The sequence below is a fragment of the Carettochelys insculpta genome, chromosome 13 (assembly GCF_033958435.1).
Source record: "Carettochelys insculpta isolate YL-2023 chromosome 13, ASM3395843v1, whole genome shotgun sequence".
Classification (NCBI taxonomy): Eukaryota; Metazoa; Chordata; order Testudines; family Carettochelyidae; genus Carettochelys; species Carettochelys insculpta.
Window position 1 is genome coordinate 20598355 of NC_134149.1, and position 22637 is coordinate 20620991.

General features: G+C 38.9%; 1 protein-coding gene across 2 annotated transcripts in view; it reads left to right on the forward strand.

Moving 5' to 3' along the window:
- The window catches only part of ATRX (ATRX chromatin remodeler), a 168825-nt gene that overhangs the window by 84780 nt on the left and 61408 nt on the right, over positions 1-22637 (forward strand). For both annotated transcript variants that reach the window (XM_075008068.1, XM_075008069.1), the window contains 12 exons: positions 1552-1682; positions 2163-2342; positions 7154-7247; positions 7794-7899; positions 10290-10469; positions 11363-11504; positions 11745-11854; positions 17650-17796; positions 18037-18214; positions 20269-20406; positions 20817-20992; positions 22318-22435. In XM_075008068.1, the coding sequence (XP_074864169.1) occupies positions 1552-1682; positions 2163-2342; positions 7154-7247; positions 7794-7899; positions 10290-10469; positions 11363-11504; positions 11745-11854; positions 17650-17796; positions 18037-18214; positions 20269-20406; positions 20817-20992; positions 22318-22435 (1700 nt within the window). The remainder of the gene's footprint in view (positions 1-1551; positions 1683-2162; positions 2343-7153; positions 7248-7793; positions 7900-10289; positions 10470-11362; positions 11505-11744; positions 11855-17649; positions 17797-18036; positions 18215-20268; positions 20407-20816; positions 20993-22317; positions 22436-22637) is intronic.

The following is a 22637-nucleotide window of genomic DNA, read 5'->3' on the forward strand; positions in this document are numbered from 1 at the left end:
CTTGGTACAGATACTTCCCCTTTCTGAATAATGTATATAATTGCAGCATTACTACTAAAATAATTGGATTTGATTGGGAAAATATATGAAGTCTTGCAGTTAAAATTGCAGACAATAGAAATGTGTATAAAATTTTCATTCTGGATTTCTATAGGACATGAGGGGGACAATTCTTTTTTTTCCCTCCACTTGAAATAAAGTATTCAGATTGTCTACAATTTTCTTGTCCATTTGTTCATCACTTTTACTTGTATGTATTTTCATACTGCATTTTCCTTTTTTGCAAGATCCAGTCAACAATGCATTTTACCTATTCAAAATTGTGTTTTAACTGTGAATATTCTTGGAGTTCAGGAATGGGAGTCTGAGAAGTTGATCAGCCTTTTTAAGTTCTACAGAAAAACGGGTATTTCTGACAAATAACTGTGCCTAAGCAGGTTGCTGGCAAATGTTTGCGGGGATTTGAGACTGCTCTTATCTCATTTTAGTGGTCCCCAGCTGTTTGCAACAACCTTTTTTTTTTTTTTTTTTTGAGAGACCCTGGGTGCACTAGAGAAAACCGTCCTTACTCCTACTACATCTCTCTCAAGTACAAAGTCATAAACATAAAGAATTGTACAGGTTGAACCTCTCTCTCTCTGGGACCCTTGGGAGCTTACCAGTGCCTGATGAGAGAATTTGCCGCATCACGGGAGGTCAATATTGTCTATCACGTTACCAACACTTCCACAGCTTAATGGGCTCTTTAGAAGACATTTGGGGTAAAGTAGAGGTAAATAGTAGTACAGAACGCTGAGAGCCAGGACTGATGGCTGGAAACACTTTATGGGACTGTGGGAAACTTTGGCCACACCCACAAGTGGTCATCCAGCTAACTAAAATAATGCTGGATTATGGATGTTCCTGGACAAGAGAGTTTCAGATTAGAGAGGTTCAGCCTGTAACACGTCTCAGAAACAGCTTCTCAGGAGCAAAATTTGGAGTTGCAGTATAAAAAAAATTGAGTATTTTAATTCATACTGTTTGCCTTCAGAATTTGAATTGAGTGCATACTGCCTTTACAATTCATTACATGCATAAAGGAAAATGTCCAGAGATTCACTGTTAGTTTAGCACTGTTTTTGCCCTTCATCATTTAGGGACTTGGCCTACCACACTTCGATGTTCATCTTAATATTGCATCACAGTTGATTAGAAAAGATGAAGGTATAAAAGCTGAAACAGATGGAGAGGAGTAAAATGGGCTGAAGTTATTAAATGTTGCTTAAACATGTTTGAACAAAATCTGCAATGAACATAGTTTAAAATTGTAAAGTGCTTATTTGGGAGAACCACAAAGAACATTTTCCAAAACATATTACCAATGTTGAACATATGAAACATATGAACATTTAGCATATCCTCTCATTACCACTATGATTATTCTTCATTCATAATGTTTTCTGAACTCACAACCCTATTGCAGAAGTTTTGACTTACATAAGATTGCATTTGTCATTCCTTGATTTATGTGAGCAATGGAATACATAGTATTTTTTGTTTTACTTAAAGAATTGCCAAGAAAATGCTTTTAGAAGAAATCAAAGCCAATCTTTCCTCTGATGAGGATGCATCTTCAGATGAAGAATCAGATAAAGGAAAAAGGAAAACTGGAAAGAAAAATGAAATCGCAGAAGATGACGGTGAGCACCAAAATGGGGCAGGAAAAATGGTGCTTTAGATTAGAATCTGTCATATGTTCAGAAGTCTTTCTGAAGGATAACTGCAGAATCAGTTAATAATCCCCAAACACCATCATACATTTTTTGATGCCAGTGGCCAAACTGAAGTCATGTTTCTTCGTTTGACTTCTGTAAAAGTGCACTTTTACTTTGTGGTGATATCTTTATAGCCCGATAGAATCAAATGTGCGCTAAGCAATGTTGACTAATTAAAGACAAAAAAAAAATCAACTTATATAAAATTTATACTTGGAAAATAAAATGGCTGTTCATAATCAATGTCATAACTGTAAGATCAAACCATTTCTGTTGCAAAGATGAAAGGTGGGAGGTCCATGTGTGTGTTCGTCAGTCACATCTCCCTGGAAGTAATTGATGAAATGCAGTTCAAATGAGCAAACAGCTAACCATACGAGTTCTGTGCTGATTTTTCTCTGACAGAGGATCATGACAATGAAGATAATTCTGAATCTGATTCAGATGAGGAAGAGTCTAAGAAACCTAGATACAGACACAGACTGCTGCGACACAAACTAAGTATGAGTGATGGAGAATCTGAGGATGGAACAAAGGGAAAATCTAAAGACCCAAAAGAAGGCAAACGCAGAAATAGAAGGAAAGGTATAAAATTTTAAATGTCAGTGGTGGCAGAGTATATTTGTGATTAATTATTATATGTTCAGATATATGGCATAGTGGAGATTTCCCGCTGAAGAGACAATTTCCTGGAATTCATTGGCATGTCTTCCTCATACTTTCTCTCACTCTTTTGCATTGTTAGTTGTTCCTTGATTTGCAGCTGAGATTGAGGAAGCCAGTGGTTTCAGTGCTGTACGGACAGATAAGGGAAAACAAGTGGCTGTCACAAAATTTTGTCAATTATTTTATTTGTTTTTTTGCCAGATACTTTAATTGTTAATGCATAATCTTGGGACAGAAAACTCGTCATGAAACTGTTCAGTAAGTTTTTGATTAAATAATTTAAAAAAAAAATTAGAAGCTGTTTTGAAAAATGTATTAGCCAGCAAATTCAAAGGTGATGTTAAAGCGAACATATTTTAAGTCAATTTCAATTATTTCAGTGTATCTGAAAATAAAGCAATTTGGACAGAACTCAAATTATGCATTAGGAATTTTACCTTCTCCTGTGCTCTTGTCCAAAACTTGTTGTAGTCTGTTTTTGTACATTTCTTAGATTTACTGTAACACAATGAATATTCCTGAATAGTTTAAAATCTCTCTTTCTCTTCTCCTCCTGCTCCCTCAGTTGTTAACCTGGTTGAGTCCTGAAATCCTAATACCAAATGAAATAGTTATAGTTCAGGAAAATCCAGTTTCCCTTTTTCCTTCTGTAAATGATATCTCTTCCTCACACAATACATTGAACCTTGTATCACTAGAAATTTCCTTGATCCTAGAGCACCGTATTCTACATTTCCCTAAAATCTTTTTAAGGTGATTCATAATGGGACTGCAGGTGGAGCTATTAAATGAGAAAGAAACCCAAATTTTATTTTTTTCTTGTTGTCTTAAGAAGCTAAGAATGCAGCTCTTTTATCCTATTTTGGAGTAAGGAGTCAGGGACCAGTACTGCTACAGCAACACTGCAAACTCCAGTAACTGGCGTTTCAGAATGAAAATGTTTTATTTACACTGGAAGGAAATTATTCCTATTACACAATTTGAAAGTATAATTATAATTTAGTGTTTCAGCAGTGCTAGGATATCATATGTAGTTTTCCATGTACCTAGGGATGAATGATCTTATATTTAGAGTTCCCTCATAAAACTCTTCATTTTTGTGTCTTTTGTATTGTTGTAACTTTTATGGTATTCTTTTAGCAAATAAAAAGCCAGACTAAGGCATGGCCAGAACACTTTCCAGAACCTGGTGGTCTTAAGCCTCCTCAGTTACCTAACCTGGAGGTGTGAAATTTATTTCATGTCACATAGCTTAGTGACTTGATCCTCTGGTATTATGCCTCTCCAAGAACTTAAACAAAAACCTAAGTTCCAGTTACTCATATTGTTTGCTGAGTAGTATTTTTCTTTACTTACTGCACATATAGCATTTAGTAAGAAACTAATGTAGCTTTCCAATGTGTTCAAAATTAATTAGCAATGGTAAAATGGGACTGAATGACATGCTATGTTTTTAGCTGCTTATAAATGTCAACCATTAAAAACCATGAGTCATGCTCCTCAAAATTCTGAACTACAGATACTGGCTTCCTTTTGTGTTTTCACAGTGTAGTTTAAAGATTTTCTTCATGGCCGTGACTGTCAGAAACGTCCTTCCTCCTTTCTTTTTAATGAAAAACAGATTTTCACATAGACAGTTGTCTCCAGGACTGGGGCTTTTTTGCAAAACTTTAAACATCATGAGCTCACAATAAGAAAATTAAAGAAGGCAATCTCATTAAAAGAGGTGACACGTTTTGTATTGGAGGGGAGAAATGAATTCTGAGTAGAAAAGATTTAGGTTTACCTTCTTTTATATCTTAGAAAATGTTGACCCTGACAGTGCTTATTGGCATTATGAGAGGAAAAGAAAGATAACTGGTCCTTGCAGCAGCGAGCAGTTAGCTTGACTGCGTAAAGCAACATGTATTCCAATTCAGTCTTTGCGTCAACATATTAAAGCCACACACTTCACGAAAAATCGCAGTATCTCAGTTTCAGTTGAGTGCTTGTTTTCATATAAGCTGTGTCTATACTAGCATGTTCTTTTGAAAGATTTTTCGAAAGAAGGGGGCTTTTTCAAAAGATCCTGCAGAGCATATACACACACAAAGCGTTCTTTCAAAAGTAAATTGAAAGAATGCAGTGCTCCTTTTGAAAGCACTCTTCCGCTCCCATTTCAGGAAGAACACCTTCTTTTGAAGGCCTCTTTAGAAAGAAAATGTATGTAGAATGGTCATCATGGGGCCTGAAAGAACGGTCATCATGGGGCCTGATTTTTCCGTCCCCTGGCCCATTCTTTTGAAAGAGTGGGGGCTGCGTGGATGCGCTCTTTCGAAAGAGCAGATCACTCTTTTGATCTTTTTTGTGTGTAGACATGCTCTTTTGAAAAGTTCTTTTGGAAGAAATCTTCCAGAAGGATTTCTTTCAAAAGATTTCTGTCGTGTAGACATAACCATAAAGTATTCAGATTTATATATATTTTAAGGCACGGTTATATGCATCAACATTTAATCGTAACAGGGAGGTAGCTGTGTTTAGTCTGTACTCTAACAAAACAAACCAGCAGTCATATAGCACTTTAAAGACTAACGAAATGATTTAGGTGATGAGCGTTCATGGGACAGAGCCATTTCTTCAGATTAATATCATTTCCAGTTCCAACTGTGAGTTATATAGCACAGAGGTCTAAAAAAATGAAATAGACTGACAAATTAGATACATTGAACTGAAGGGGGGTACTGAGGGAAAGAGATACAAGTGTCTTGCCTGAGATCATTACGAATACCAAAGGAAAGGAAAGAGGCCTTGTAACGCGTGATATAATTCCTATCTATACTGAGACCAAGTGCTAATGTATTGAATTTGAGTGTGAACTGAAGTTCACACATCTCCCTTTTTAATCTGCTGTTAAAGTCTCTTTGTAGGACGCATATGGTGGTATGATTGACTCTGGTTAGAACTCCTTTTAGCTGGCCAGGCCGTGATCTGGGATAATTTTTCACGTCACAGACCTTGATTTTTGTAGCACTTATATATATTGGACCCCTGTGCACAAAGCATAAGTAAACTGCTTATAAGTAAGGAATTGCACAGGAGTTGAAGAAAACACAGGATGACTCTGTAGATCCTCCATACCTGCTCTTCTAGCCCTCAAGTAACAGTAGGTAACCTCTGAATGCATTTTCAATCTACATTGTGCTTGTCAGAGTTGGGGGTCCTTGATTATCTTCAGCATCCCTGGAAGTAGTCTCTTGTTTGGAATAAGTATGTCCACGTATACCTCATCTTGAACTACTCCATCTGCTGCTCTAATAAGACACATTTTTCAACTTTCTAGCCATTGCAATCTATAAATTCTTTTTCAGCAGTTGGCTTGTATGCAATGATTGTTTGATCTGATTTGTGAACAGTCAATCAAAATTGGTGAAAACTTTAAAGCAATGAGGTCTGACTCTTGAGCAGTGAATAAATTAATGAAATACAGAACCTTTTTGGGGACACAGCTGAGTGTCCCCTGTAGGATTTTTATTTTGGTGAGGAAAAGGGAGAAATGTGAAACTGTCCTCATGTTTGTAAATCGCTAGACATGTTGGGTAAAAACTCATACGTTTTTATAAACAGTGTGTTTCACCAGGAGTATAAACTTTTCATATTTTAAGGTAGGTTTTGTGTATATGGTGGTGTAATGCACACAGCTGGGGTGTGATTTGTATGGTAAAATAATGATTTGCACATTAACTGGTCTGTAGATCCTCTTGAGCTCATTAGTTTACTGCTGCGTTTAACATATTCCAATTGCAACAGCACTGTATTAAAATGCACTAAAGAATTTTGAGTGAACACCAGCAGAATCTACATAGACCGATAAATGCCTGGCACATTTAGCTGTCTTTCGAAAATATACCTCTGTAGTATGAATTGTCACTTCAAGTAACCAAGCCCTTGCTGTTCATCATGTATGATTCATGTCCCTTAGATTAAATTGAAAAGTGAAAACTATTGGACCAATAAGGGAAAAACAAATCCAAGCAAAACTGTTGAGCGTATTAAAAACAATCATGAAGAATTATTGTTAATGTTAGAGTTCTTAAGAAAACATATTACAGTAAAAGCTTGGTTATATCTCACCCAGATAACTGGAACATTCAGTTAACTGGCATGCAGTGGGGCTGGCTACCTTGCTGCGGCTGGCTGACTGGCCGGGCCTGGCTGCACAGAGCCAGTTTAATCAGCTGGGCCATCAAAACAGGAACAGATGCCCTTTGCCTGGGGCCAGAGTGGGTAGGAGGGGCCAGAGCATGGCTGGAGGCTGGCTGCAGCTTGAATATCTGACACGTTTTATTATCCAGCATCCTTTGTTCCCCAGGGATACCAGATAACAAAGCATGTACTGTACTTACAGTATGCCTTGTTAAAAGACATCTTTATTGCCTTTAGAGTTAATTTTAAAATTTTGCATTCAATTTTTAATTCACAGCCATTCAAAGCCATAAGTGTGACGTTTCAGTTGCATTTCAGGAGTTTCATGCTATTTTCTCTGCTTTCTCTTGATACAACAACTGGTGCTCTAACTGACTGAGACATTTTATTAGTTGCATCTGAGGGCATTTGTTAATCAAAAATGTACAACTGCTACAAGCAGTACAAAATAATTATAAACAAATTACTTTTATGTTATTAACGAAGCTTTATTTTTGTTACTTCATGGTATGACAGATGTCAATATGTTCTATTTTTTATTCTTACAGTGAGCAGTGATGATTCAGATGACACAGAATTTCATGAGTCTGGAGTTAGTGAAGAAGTCAGTGAATCTGAGGATGAACAGCGTCCTAGAACAAGGTATTAATAAACTTTAGTCCTACTAGTCTCAGGTAAGGTGTGTTGTTTTTTTTTTTTTTAAACTGATTATCATGCTACATTGCCTGTTGGAAACATTCAGATGTTTTCTAAAAACTTGTTCCAAAAACTGCAGTTGACATAAATGGGTTTTGGATTAGGCATTAAGTTTGTTGTTCATGTTATAGAATTGCAGAATCTGTGATTTACCTTAAAAGCCTGGAAGTTGAGTTGAGTGTCAACATTCAAACTTCCTCTTCTATTTCCTGTTAAGGTCAATAACTCATTATCACATATGTGAAGGAAGTAAAGGAGGTCTGTATTACACAAGAATATATTGTTTTGCATTTTTGTTAATGAATAAACAGCTAATCTAGGAAATTGATATAATAGAAGTGCCCTTGTTATAAAAGGATATTAGTTGGTAGTCTGAAAAGAGAAAAATAAACCATTGTAATGAACAGTCAGGTATTTTATTCAGGGAGAATTAAGCATTTAATCCATCAGTGTTTTTTCCTATTTATTAATGCCATTTTTTCAATTTCTCAGATCTGCTAAAAAAGCTGAGGCAGAAGAAAATCAGCGCAGTTACAAGCAGAAAAAGAAAAGACGACGAATAAAGGTTCAGGAGGATTCTTCTAGTGAAAATAATAAGGTACTGTAAAGCAACACCTCACATTCTGACTGAACTGTTGAAATAGCATAACAGATAAATAAGACTTGCCATCAGTATTTTTAGTATTTTAGTAAAAGTCAGACACATCATGGGCAAGGAAGAAAAATTAACAGAAGCCATGGCTTTTACTAAAAATACTCATGATAGGATTGGAGCTCAGCTGGGGGTTCCCACACCTAGAGTGGCTAGTCAGCTCCAGGGCCACCGTGTTGCTGTGTTTGCAAGCTCCAGAGTTCCTTCACTACAAGTGGTGGCTGGGACTTGTGGGATGTCCCCACCACTTGGTAAGGATGCCCTGCAGCTCCCATGTACTGCAGGCTGAAGACTTGGAGGTTGCTGGAAGTAACATGATCTGGAACTTCTGCTACTCAATGAAAAAAAATCAATGCCTATATTACAACCTAGATTTTGCTGTCACAAAATGTAATTAGGGATGCATTTTTCTTTGTATGTCTTGCAACTTTTGAAATGGTTAACTCATTTTTTTATGTTATATGGTTCGCATTAAAAGTAGCTGAGTCTGCCAACAAGATTAAACTTCAAATGCAGATGACTGTACCTAAGTTTCTGGGATCTTTCCAGAATATTTGTTTGGCCTTTGTTCTGCCTTATTAGACTTTATTCCAGATCTGAATTATATCACAGAGAAGAAAGTTGTCTAAGTTATCCTATTTGCTGGTGGCACTTTTTGTACATTACACACTAATATACAAAACCCAGTACCCTGTCAGCTTTCAACTTTGTATTTGAGATTCTGTTCTTCTGTGATACTTGATAACAGGTGTGGTAGAATGCCAAGATACCTGCACTCAAGTTGTATGAATCTCAGGTTAACAGAATTCTGAGAGGCAGGAAGCTGACACCTGGCTGCTAGACTGCCTGCCACTCAGGGTAACCAGGAAACTGACCAGTGCAACAGCGTTGGTCAATTTCCCATCTCCTGTAAGCAGTGGGCAGCCAGGAGCCAGGCACTAGCTCTCTGCCCCTGACAATAGCAGGGAAACTGACCAACACTGCTGCTCTGGTCAGTTTGCCTGCTCTTGTCAGTGGCAGCAGCTGGGAAACAGGTCCTGTCAGGAGTGGCAGCAGGACTCTGAATGTCCCTGACAGGAGTGGTTTTCCCCCTCCTATCAGTGGCTGCAAGAGCCAGGCTGCTGCCCCTGACAGGAGTGGTTTCACAGTTTCTGTTGGGGTGGCAGCCTGACTCTTGGCTGCTGACACTGATAGGAGTGAGGAAACTGACCAGCACCCCACTTGGACATTCCCTTACTCCAATCTAATTTTATGGGAGTGAGGGAATGTCGAAGTGGGGCATTTATTTTGAAAGTGCCCCCATCTACACTGTCGATCTGCAAATTGAATTCTGCACTTTGAAATTCGCGTGGCTGCCGTTATGTTAATGAGATGCTGAATATGCATGTTAGCACCTCATTAGTCTGCTGCGAATTGCCTCATTACCATAGCATGTGTAGAAGCGGCCATAGGTACTAAAAGCCACCTGTGGTTTGGAATTAGGTGGAGGTGCCCAGGTATTCCTTTTAAGTAAAATGTGATTTCTTAACCAAACTGTGATGGTCGTTATCCACCTGACCAATGTCAACAGCTGGAGTGATGAGGAATCAACTAGATCTTGTGGGATTTCCGTGGCTATACCACACTGAGTAGCAGTAATGGAAGAAATAACAGGGAGGAAAGTATTATAAGTTTCTCTTACAATGTTGCAACTGAAGTTGCTGGTAATAGAAGTGGATTTAAGTTTCAATATGGGTAAGTCTGGTTGAAGTGTAAAAGAGTTCTTTTTCTAATTAATGCATGTTTTCAAACATCTCTAACATTTTTGTGTAGGCATAGTGAAAATCCTGGAAGCTATGATTTTTAAATGTTAAACTGTCAGCACAAGGTGTTGCTTGGTAATGCAATTTAAGAACTCCTCAAAGAGGGTTACAAGAAGAAGGGAGAAAAATGGTTCTCCTTGGCCTCTGAAGATAGGACAATGGGCTTAAACTCCAGCAAGGGAGGTTTAGATTAGACATTAGGAAAAACTTCCTAACTGTCAGGGTGGTTAAACACATGGATAAGTTGCCTAGGGAGGTTGTGGAATATCCATTGGTGGAGGTATTTAGAAGCTGGTCAGATAGATACCTATTGGGGATGATCTAGATGGTGTTTGATCCTGCCAAGAGGGCAGGGTACTGGACTGATGACCTCTTGAGGTCCCTTTCAGCTCTAGTGTTCTAAGATTCTGTGATTTGTTTGTTAGGTAAGAACTGTGTGTCAGAAAGTTTGATCACTTGCTCATAAGCCAGGATTATAATAGTCATTTTATCTCCTGTTTTATACTAATGATCAATTATTTTGGATTATATTAGAGTAATTCTGAGGAAGAAGATGACAATGATTCAAAATCTCCTGGAAAAGGCCGGAAGAAAATACGAAAGATTCTTAAAGATGATAAGCTTAGAACAGAAACACAAAATGCACTGAAGGAGGAGGAAGAGAGAAGAAAACGTATTGCAGAAAGAGAAAAAGAGAGAGAAAAATTAAGAGAGGTACGTCTCCTTTAATTATTTTTACTTTTGAAAATTGAATAGCTGATGGTGTTTAGAGGCACAGTAAATTTAGGTGAGAGTAAGGAGTTGGAAGTGTTTGAAAGGTATAGATTTGTATAGCCATGAGTAGTGGGATGAGTTTCCTCTTAAAGATAAGTGTGTTAAGATGCCTGACCACTAATCTGACTGTCCTTTTTCTTGACCTGTTTATCATTATGATCTGCATATGCAGGTCTCTGTGTTAAGTGGGCCATATGCACACAATATATGCATTGCCTGTATGCCATATTCCCTCTAATATTTTCCATCAATGGATGGAATAAATTTTATGTGCACCCAGGCATGTGCAGATGCGCACCACCAATAGAGGCACATGCTGCCCACTGTGGGTGGCTGTGGATGCTCTGCTAATCAGCTGGGCAGCAGCCCAAGCACTCAGCTTACAGGGAATACTACTTGTATGGCCCTGCATGTGACAAATTGGCTGCAACTGTGTGCTAATTGGGACGCAAGCAGATCTTGGGTTAAGAACCACTGTCTTAAAGGGACACACCACAAAATAGGCATTGACTGATTGCCTTGAAAGGAGCAGTCAGCCCATGACTTACCCATCCTTACTTAAACCAATAATTTATTGTGAAATAAGTCCTCTGTTATTTAAAGTTCGTGATCAGTAAATATGAAAGTATTGTTTTGTGTTTCAACTGTTTACGTTATTTTTTGTGGAGCAAAATCTTGAACTGAGATGTGAGTGGAAAAAAGGGGTTACTGCTTAAAATCTTTCCTTTTGGATTTAGGAAATAAGGGTCTTCCCCTTCTATTGAATGTGTGTGTTTTAAAAGGGCTGGAGTTGACATAGCATTCCTGTGATTCTTTATGTTGTTTGCTTCCAGGTGATAGAAATAGAAGATGCTTCACCTCTGAAGTGTCCAATCACAACTAAACTGGTTTTAGACGAAGATGAAGAAACCAAAGAACCTTTGGTACAGGTTCACAGAAACATAGTTACCAAACTGAAACCACATCAAGTAGATGGTAAGAAAATAAAACAATTAACCTTTTTCACCTCTTATGCTTACAGGGCTTATATGTTGATCTGGTGCCTATGTATGATTAATTGGAGAGGGAAATGCTGCTAACTTGAGTTCCTGTTTTATTGTGTTGTATACAATCAGCAGTCAAAATAAGTATTTCCAAGAATGTCTTTTTGGACAAGTTCTTTTGTAAATTAAAATTTTAACACTTTTTAAAGGCGCTCTTTAAAATTCTCTCTAGGTGTTCAGTTCATGTGGGATTGCTGTTGTGAATCTGTGAAAAAAACAAAGAAATCTGCAGGTTCTGGATGCATTCTTGCCCACTGCATGGGTCTGGGAAAAACATTGCAGGTAAGTAGCAAAGGGCTTTTGCTGAGGCATGTCCTGTACTCTGGAACACATTCCCTGAGTTGGTGTAGCCAGAAGCCAAGTTGAATGGTTTTCATATAAGACCACCTCCCTTCTTCGCAATGATATGATGAAGTTGCTTAAAAAGAGATTGTGCCTGTTACTGGAGTTTGGGTCTCTTTTCTGAAAGACTTGGAGTTAATACATATTTGCCATTTGTAAAATACATTCTTCAAGTGTTTTGCTCGTGTCCATCTCATGTTAGGTGTGCATGCTTGCCATATGTCCTAATGTTGGCAGTTTTTACTTCCGTAGTACCTGTAGGGGACTGGCTGAGGAGCCCCCTTAGGTGGTATTCGTAAGGTGCACTATTAGAGACCTCCCCACCCTCAGTTCCTTCTCTCCGCCAGTGCTGGTTCACAGAACGCTCCTTTACTCTAGCAAAGCTTTTGTCTTTTTCTGTTCATACATACTTTTTTGTATATAGTTGTTTTAGCAGTTTTTCTTTCCTTCCTGTGTAGTATAAAGTGTATTGTCCGCAAATAGAGACTTCTGTTTGGGATGGAGTGTGCCTCTCTCTGGGAGTTTGAGCTGCTACTGGGGCAAAAAACCTATGCTCACTTTGGCATCTGTTTGAGATCCATATTAGCCACAAGTGTCATATTTGCAAAAGCTTTTAGCTACACATCAAAAAAGTGGAATGTTAGGTTTAAAGCTTTACTGATGGTATAGTCACCGACCCCAGCACGAGACCAGTACTTCAGCATCGACCACCCAGCAGGGCCCATCATCAGAGCTGCAGAGGTTGACTTCCCCAGCACTGGCTCCTAAGAGGAAGATTCCCAGCAGAGGATGTTCCCCATCTCTCACAAGGGCAGCCACAGGGCCATAGGTAAGCCTCAACCCAAGAATGATAGCTCTTCCCTTCAAGTAAAAGTAGAGGAGTCAGTGTCTGGTGAGTGGGCAAGCCCTCCTAGGGACATACCACCTACTCTGGACAGTGGCATGGGGATCTAGGACTTGGAAATGCTGTCAACCCCAGAGGTCCTGCAGGCAATGCAGGATGCTGGACTCTCCAGGTCTCCAGTCCAGAATGCTGTCATGGTCGTGCTGGAAATATGTGGGTGGCTCAGCCTGATAGTCAACAAAGAGAAATCAAAATTACTTCCTGTTCAACAGATATTGTTCATCAGGCCAGTTCTTGACTCCATCTGTGTAAGCACATCTCCTCCTCCTTCCTCCACCCCCATCCAGCCAAGAAAGACCTCATTGCAGACCTTTCCAAGTTTCCTCTCCTCTCTGCGGTATGCACGTCTCCATTTCCTGGGGCACATGTACGTATGTCATAGGCCTTGAGAGACTTCATATGAGGACCCTTGAACAGTGTCTGTCCACAGTGTACACCACTGCCAGGGTTCACCTGGACGAAGTCGTCACCCTTCTGCCTACAGTTCTCCCCACACTGCAGTGGTGGACCAACCCTGACAGTCCTCTTCTGGTGTCCCTGTCAAAAGCTCAAGCCCTTCTGTGGTGTTGACAACAGAGCCTGCTAGATCCAAGGTATAAGTGGTCCAAGTGTTAACAGACAACTCGGCCTCCATGTTCTATATCAACAGGCAAGGGGGAGCTTGGTTGTAGTCCCTTTGTCAAAAAGCGATCAGCCTGTGGGCGTTCTGCATCCATCATGCCATTCTACTGGAGTTTTCTCATTATCCAGGCATCAGAAACTCAGTGGCAGAACAACGGAACAGATGTTTCTTCTCTCCCCACAAATGGTCTTTTCACCCCAAAGCGAATTGTTTGATCTTTCAAAGGTGGGGACCTCTCAGAGTAGATGTCTTCACTACCAGCCTGAACAGGAAGTTTCCCCACTTTGGCTCCCTGCAGGGACTGGGCAGGGGCACAGTCTCTGAAATATTCCTCCTGTCACGGTATTTGGAGCTTTTTTATGCATTCCCTCTGATCCCATTGATTAGTAGAGTTCTGTCAAAGGTCAAGGGAGACCAGGCTCAAATCATTCTGATTGTCCTAGAATGCCAACATGGGTTTGGCATGCTGCTGAGCCTTGTGGTAGCCCACTAATAGCAGCTGTCCAACCACCAGGATCCCCCTTCTGCACTTCAGACTCGCCTCCCTCCACCTCATGATACGGATATTGCATGGTTAAGTCCTGAAAAACAGGCTTACTCATGTGAGTTGCAGCAAATTCTCCTGGAGAATAGGAAACAATCTCTTAAATTAATTTACGGGACAAAGTGGTCCAGGTTCTCTCACTGGGCTTCTGAGCAAGACATTTCCCTATCAGCTTTGTCATTATAGGATATTCTGGATTACCTTTTCTTACTGAAGATGCAGGGCTTGGCCCTTGCTGCTTTTAGGATCCATTTGGTTGAGGTCTTAGCTTTTCACCCCCAAAATCTAGAGGTTCTCTTTGTTTTCACATGAAATGCTCGATTCGTCAGAGGCCTCAAAAAGATGTGCCCATCTGTCAAGGATCCTGTCCTTGAATGGGTCCTTAATTTGGTCATGTTTCAAGACTTGCGGGTCCTCAGTTCAAGTTCCCTAGGCTCCTGCTCCCTTTCTGCCTGTCTTGGAACATAGCCTTCTTGTTGAAGGTTACATCAGCCCAAGTATGTGTTGAAGCTGAAAGCAGACACCTCAGCACTTTAATGGTAAGGTGCAAATTCATCCTCTTCTGGCTTTTCTTCTGAAGGTAGTTTTGTCTTCTAGTGTTAACCAGGCCTTTTTATTACCAGTGTTCTGCCCTAAGCAGCATAACTTGGCTGAAGAAGAGTACTTGCACATCCTGGATGTCTGTCATGTGCTTCAAACTGCATGTTAATGAATTTCTTCCCACCCCTAGAGATACTGCTTGGGGGTCACCTAACGTGGAATGGACATGAGCAAGCACTGGAAGACATGTCTGTTACCTTTTCTGTAACTGGTGTTCTTTGTGATATGTTGGTCATGTCCATTTTATGACCAGCCCTCCTTCCTCACTGTCTGAATTCTGACAAGAAGGAGCAGAGCATAAGGGGAGCTAGTGGTGCCTCTAATATAGCACAATATGTGTCCTCCCCTCTCCAGTAAGTGCCGGACCCTGTCCCGTATGGATACCACTGAGGAGAAAAACTTCTAGCACCAGTTCATGTGGCAAGCATGCATGCCTAAGAGGAATGGGCATGAGCAACATGTCTCAAAGAACACCAGTTGCAGAAAAGGTCTTTTCATGCACTCTGAGGTCTATCACTGCATATTGTACTTACTTAACAATTACTGAATTAGATGATAAAATTAAAACAAAAAAGCAGTCAAGTAGCACTTTAAAGACTAACAGAATGATTTATTAGATGAGCTTTTGTGGGACAGACCCACTTCTGTATAGACTAGCGTGGCTCCCTCTCCGTTACTGTGAAAAAATTAGTATTACTGACCAGGGGTGTTAACTGGTAAGGTTACTGGTATGCCAGCCCTTGCCAGTTAACTCTGTTGGCAGTCAGGGTCAGGTAGCAGTATCTAGGTTAAAATGGTTAACTGGGTAAGTGCTGTCGTTTAAGCAGTTAACTGTGTTAACATCCCTCATTACTTGAAAAGCATGTGATTTGTAGAATAGTAGAGTTATATGTATTAACTTCTTTGCATTCCAGAAAATGTCGCCACACAGGGATGAATACACATCTGTTAAATTTGTTTGAAACCTATATTTCTGAATTTGTTTAACATTACTCTTTTTCAAGTAGGCTGTGCTCTCTGAAACATTCCTTCTTGTGTGTGCTATTTAAATTGGTTCCATTCTTCAGTGGCTCTTGGATTATCCCTTGGGCATCCCTGAGATAACTATTTGTTCGCTGTCAGTGATTTGATTTGCAGCAGCACCGTAGCAGAATTCTGTAACAATTTAGTCCTTTTTTTTTTTTCTTTACCTTCCCTCAAGAGGAAGTTGTATTAAAGTCTGGCAACTGAGATGCAGTATGGGATTTAATATATTAAAATAATAGTCTTATCTCCAGTTTGAAGAGACTGCTGTCTTCAGAAATAGCATCCATTTGGAAGATATGATGCCTCTAAGAGGATCAACATTTTGTGGATGTTCACATATGATTATTTTGTCATTGTTAACTCATAGGAAATGTTATTTTTTGCACATAAATCTTGAAACTAATGTTTAGTATTACCTAAAACAACCAGCTCTGAATTAGGTGTAATCTAACTTTTAGGCAAACCTTTAGTACCTTATACTGGATATTGCAAAATATTGGAGTCTGTTAATGTGACATATGTACTAGTTGGATCATCTGATAACTATCATCTTTCAGTTGATAAAATGATATATAGTTAGGAAATAGTCTCAGAACAGAAGGTTTCTGTTTTCTGTCACCTGTAACTGATCACGTGATTAAGGAATTAATGGAATGTAGCTTTCAAATAATTGAAGAGAAGGCCAGTAACAAACATGCTTTGTGTCGATGTCTAGACTGCAGACTTTTGTTGACAGAGCATGTGTCCAGATCGCATCTCTCTTAAGAGATCCGCCAGTTGGGAATGTTCTGTCGACATCCCTGTACACCTCGTTCCATGAGGAAGAAGAGATGTCTCAACATAGGGCTTTTTTTATATTTGGCCCCATGTGGATGGGCCAAATGTCAGAAAAGCCTTTCCTGACAGAACTGTCAGCAAAGATATGCAAATGCAGTGCACAATTCGTGTACCTTTTGCCTACAATTCTCAGCAATCTAGATGTAGCCTGTGTTTTAATGAGCATTCTTTATAATCTAATAAAAATTGATACCCCACCCCCTTTTACATTGTTTTTTCAGTGCTTCCTCTAACCTTTTGCTGCTTCCTTTGTCCTCCGTTTATTTCCATGGTAAGAAATAGATTTACGATAGGTGTTAAGAGATTTTCTATAAGGCCTTTAAAAAGTTTAAGAAGGAGATGCAACTCCAGTAAAGAGCACAGAAGAAAATGAGCACTCAAAGTCACTAGAATGTCTTTAATGACCAATTTTGGGACACTCTTTTCTTTATGAATCACTATTTTAGCATAAGACGTTAACAGCCAATCTCATCTTAATAAGAACAGGTCTGCTAGTTCTCCCCCTGCTGATGACATAAAGCATAATTCCCAGAGCCAAAAGCAGCTCATTGCCCATTGAATGTTGCATGTTTGTATCACAGTCCTGCAGTCTGGAATGAACTGTTAAATGGTCAACATATTGATGGAATTGTTAACTTGGAAAGCATGTAATGCAAGACTGGTGCTAAATTTCAAGTAACTATAATCTTTCCTTGTAAGTAATTTTAAGGAATTGGGCTTAGTCTCATTGGCAAAGAAAGGAAGCTCAAAAACTTGACCTACTAGAAACTTAAAAAATTACAAAAACGATTAATGAAATTATGTGAGGCTTTTTATGCTTGCGAAATGGCTCAGCTAATTGGAGATACCACCCACAGTTAGGAAACTGGGGATAAATTAAAAATGTTGGCAGATCTTTCACACACAGAATAATAAATGTATGCCATGAGTTATTCAGGTAAGGGCATTTGAGATGCATATAGTTCCAAAGACAATTAGATGTGTTCTTGAAAGTGAGAGGATTAAAGGAGATTGTTTAAAGCAGAAAAGTGAGTTATCTACTCTTTCCTAAAAGAGTGTCACTTTTTGGGTAGGAAGATTGTTGTTAGTAAACTTTATACAGTCATTAGAGGAAATGAAGACTTGATGTGGATGTGCACCTTTTTCCCTTTAAATAACCTCATGGTAGTTGTCATACTAATTTGATTTATTCCCTCTTGCAGGTAGTTAGTTTTCTCCATACAGTTCTATTGTGTGATAAACTGGATTTTAGCACAGCTCTTGTGGTGTGTCCACTCAACACTGCCTTGAACTGGCTAAATGAGTTTGAAAAATGGCAAGAAAGTTTAGAAGATGATGAGAAACTAGAGGTATTTAATTTTTTAAGAATATTTTTTAATTTAAATCCAATATGTAGCTGAATACTTGGAGTAATTGTGAAGAATGTAACCATTCAAAGTACTTATAAGAGATTGTGTTTTACATATGCAGAAAATGTATTAATGTTGTAGGGGTCAAGTAGGTATGTAAAAGCAGTATAGTACTCTGCAAGACTCGCATTGTGCCTCAGTTGAAAGCAGAGTCCAACATCCAGTTTTCTCTCTCAAAAGGTCTCTGAACTAGCAACTGTAAAACGCCCTCAGGAAAGAGCCTATATGCTGCAGCGATGGCAGGAAGAAGGAGGAGTTATGATCATAGGCTATGAGATGTACCGTAATCTTGCACAAGGCAGGAATGTGAAAAGTAGAAAACTTAAGGAAATATTTAACAAGGCTCTGGTTGATCCAGGTAGGTGAATGTTAATATAAGGCGTCAGGGTAGAAAGTAAGCTCCCCGTTTAAGGGGATGGGCTGAATTTAGACTTCTTGAAAGTGGAAAATATTTTGGTATTTTTGAATATACTTTTAGTAACATTATTTCATGGTGAAGTATTATGAACTCCTAAGTAGTTTTATTTACAATTAACTCTGAAATTACCTGTGTGGAAATGATCATACAGAATCATGCCATTATGAATTGAGTATTTTAAGGTAGGACTTTCTTGCAGATATGAATGAGATGTACCTATATAAAGATACTGTTGCTGGTGACCACTGACACGTCTTTCTAAAATACTCAATTAACTTAAGTATACATATCTCCAAACTACTGTAATTTATACATTTTTTGCAGTCTCAGGTGAAAATGTACAGTTTTCTCTGTTCTGTACTGTACCTAAAGAGAATATAAACAAATGTCTTGTTTGTTCTTCTCCCTTTTTGTTATTTCTTTTGCTTTTTTTAAAAGACTTGCTAACTAGTACATTTGTTTCTGTGAAAAGTGATATTTGTCTTTTCTTAATACCAGTTTTCACACCGGCACACTTGGTAGCTGGCAGGGAGGCAGTGAATAGTGATGTTAAGAAAAACAGATATCACTTCACAACACGTTTACTCAGCCCTGGCAAGATGGGGACAGATTAAGCCCAGGATGGAGATGTGAGTAGAGAGGCAGCTGGGGACCAGGCATGATGTGGAGGAAATGTGGGTCCATGGAACAGAGACCAGTAGCTGTGCAGCCAGGAACTGGGGCCAGAGGATGGGATGGAAGCCAGAGGCAGTGGAGGAGGAGGGATAAGTTTAGGGGCAGGACTGGATTGCATGGCCCTGTGGCTAATCTGAACCTCTGCAGCTAGAGGTCCAAGCTGATTGCTGTACTGGCAAAGCCCAGAACCAGAGGAGGCAGTGTATGTTGGAGTGGAAAAGGGAGGTGGGGGTGCAGCGACAGACAGGAAGGGAAAGGATGAGTTTAAGTCCAGGCTCACAAAAAGACCCTGGTAGCCACATTTGAAAAACTTAGGTATAAGCACAAAGTCCTAGTTACTTAGTTTCTTCCACTATTGCAGTCAAAGGTAATTGCATGTTTCTTGTTAGGAAAGACTATTGATTGTGGATGTGTGGGTGGGAAGCTGTACTAGGAAAATATCCATTGTGGGTTGATCAGGAGGCTGGCTTCTTAAGAGTGGTAGCTTGAATATTTCAATCTTGAGAATTTCTGTGTAATAGACGTATCAAGCAGTGTTTGAAATATCTCCACATTAAGCCCAATTAAAATGAAGTTATTGCCGTACTTTCAGTTATTAAATTAATGAAAAAAAGTTTGAGGGAACTTTGAGCTGGGCCTTTGCTGCTATTGACTATCAATTGAAATTTCCTTTCGTAACTGTGGTAACTTTCATCACTCTTGAAGCTGCATCTCCTATTTAGTAGAATATTGCACGCTGCTCTATTGTCTTCATACAGAGAATATTGCTATTGGACTTCCGGTTCTCTCTATAACATCTTATCAGTCACCAATAGAGGGCAGTGTAACTTCACTTGAACAATGTGTACTTACGACATTTGATAGGGAAAACGTGCATTACCAATAAGTTTTTAAAGTGGTGTAGCAGTGTCGATCCCAGGAAATGATAGCTGTTATTGAACCAACTTCTGTTGATGGAAGAGACAAGCTTTTTGAGCTACACAGGCTCTTCCCCAGGTTCAGTAAAACACATCTCACCTATCTTGTCTAACGTGTGTCTAAACATTTTTAATAAGAATGTGCTTTTACAACTTTTTGCTTACTCCTATGCACTAGTACAGTGGACACAACATTGTATATCTTGGAAAATCAACTATTATGAATGCATTTGCAAGCCAATAATATGGGCTTTTGATGCCTTTTTAAATATAGAGTACTTTGTTTAAAAATAGGGTATGGTTTCCTGTTAATGGAGTGTAGTCAGATTCTCATAGACAGTCAGCATCCTAGTGATTACAGAAGATAAATTAATTTCATTAGACATCTTGATTTTCTTCTAGGCCCTGACTTCGTTGTATGTGATGAGGGGCACATATTAAAAAATGAAGCTTCTGCTGTTTCGAAGGCTATGAATGCTATCCGATCTAGGAGGAGGATAATTCTCACAGGAACACCACTGCAGAATAATCTTATAGAATGTAAGTAAATGCTTCTGTAGTCAGTCAGTGCAGAAAACATTTATTTTGCTACCTTTCTGCCAGTGTTGTCATAATATTATAAGTATGTTTAGTTTTGATGTAAGAGAAGATGATGTATTCTGGTGATAGCAAACCACACCTTATAGTCAAATATTCATTTGTTACTTTTTAGTTTGTCTTTTGGATAAATGTATTAGAGATACTTTAGCTATGTAAACTGCTCTAAAACTGTGTTTCTTACATACTTACTTTTGGAAGTCTAGTTAATTTAGAATGAAGTCTCCTGGTAATGCATGCCTTTACTGACTGCCGTAATTTGTTTTTAGCTATTACAATATATCATTTTGATAATGTTGTTGTTTTCCTTCATATTTAATTTTGAGGACTTGGAGTTGATCTTTCTCTTCCAGATCACTGCATGGTTAATTTTATCAAGGAAAATTTGCTTGGATCAATTAAAGAATTCAGAAATCGGTTTATAAATCCGATTCAGAATGGGCAGTGTGCAGACTCCACCATGGTAGATGTTAGGGTAATGAAGAAGCGTGCTCACATACTATATGAGATGCTCGCTGGATGCGTTCAGGTACGTAAGTACTCTACCACTCTGTCATTAATCGTGAAGGTGGCTGGTCCATGAAGCAGTCTCTCTATTTGAACTAAAAAATTGTCCACATTGGAAATGTTTTTGGTAACTTCTGTACCAGTCCTTCTGACTATGGAAGTACACACTAGCAAGAGGGGCCTTACCCAGTTAAAGCTAAATATACAGTAATATAGTACTGGAAAGCAAGCCATTCCCACTAATCTTTTTTGCTTATATCATGAAGAAAGGCAGCAACTATCAAAATCTTAATACACAAATAATGTAGTAATAATGTAATATTTAAGTATTATTAGATGTCCCAAGCCAGTTAACTGTTAGCCTCCAAACTGTAAACATGCACCATTCTGAGGAAGCATATGGAGACAAGCAGAAACTGAAAGAGAGTGAATGGGGAAAGGGATTAGAAATAGCACTGAGACAAGCAAGCATTCAAAAATTGCAAATAGCACCCACACTCCTCATATAGTGGCATCCCTGGGGAGTCACAACTAGCGTCCAAATACAAACACTGTGATGTGGGGCTGATTTACCCAGACTTTAACAAGGGTAGCTATGCTGAAGAAAAGCAGTCACTAGAAACATTTGTTGAAATTTCATTTGACCCACCAGGGACCTAAATTCTGTGCATAGAGGAGATACATATAGTGTGTAACCAGATGTACTAGATAAAATAGCTCTCTGGAGCTGGGCTGGTATAACTGGCTTTCAATCTGTATTATATTTTTTTCATGGTGGTTGCAAAAAATCCTAGAGTTGGCTTGTATGGCACATCTTGGCTATGTCTACATTACAGAGATCTTATGAAAGAAGCCCTTCCAGAAGATCTCTTCCAAAAAAAACTTCTTTCGAAATGGTGTGTCCACACACCAAAAAGCAGATCAAAAGAGTGAGCTGCTCTTTCAGAAGAGAGCATCCACACAGCCCCACTCTTTCAGAAGTATGGGCCAGGGATTGAAAAATCAGGCCCCATGATGACTGCCCTTTCCACAAAAGGGCCTGCAGAGCATCTACGCATGTTCTTTCGAAAGAAGCCAGTCTTCCTGAAATGGGAAGGAAGAGCTATTTCAAAAGGAGTGCTGCATTCTTTTGATTTAATTTCAAAAGAAGGTTTTTTGTGTGTAGATGCTCCATGGGATCGTTTGAAAGAGCCCCTTCTTTCAAAAAATCTTTTGAAAGAACTTGCTAGTATAGACACAGCCTTTGTATGTTAAGGTACAAAAGTACAAAGATTTTTAAACTTTGGTGATAATCCACTTGGTTTATATACACATATGTTTGACTAACATCCTTTTGTAAAATTACAGAGGAAGGATTACACAGCATTAACAAAGTTCCTGCCACCAAAATATGAATATGTTTTAGCAGTTAGAATGACACCTATTCAGTGTAAGCTCTATCAGTATTACTTGGATCACTTGACAGGTAAGTAACCAAAGTATTATTGGGTAACCTGATTAGTCCTTATGTAATCAGCTTTTCCATGTCTCCCTGACATACTGTAAGTGATTTCTTTGGTTTTCAGTAGGAGTCCAGTTTGCAACTGAAACTTAAAACTTGCAAAATACTTGGTTGCATATAACTAAATATTTACTGAAGAATACAAATACATCTCATTACATCTTGT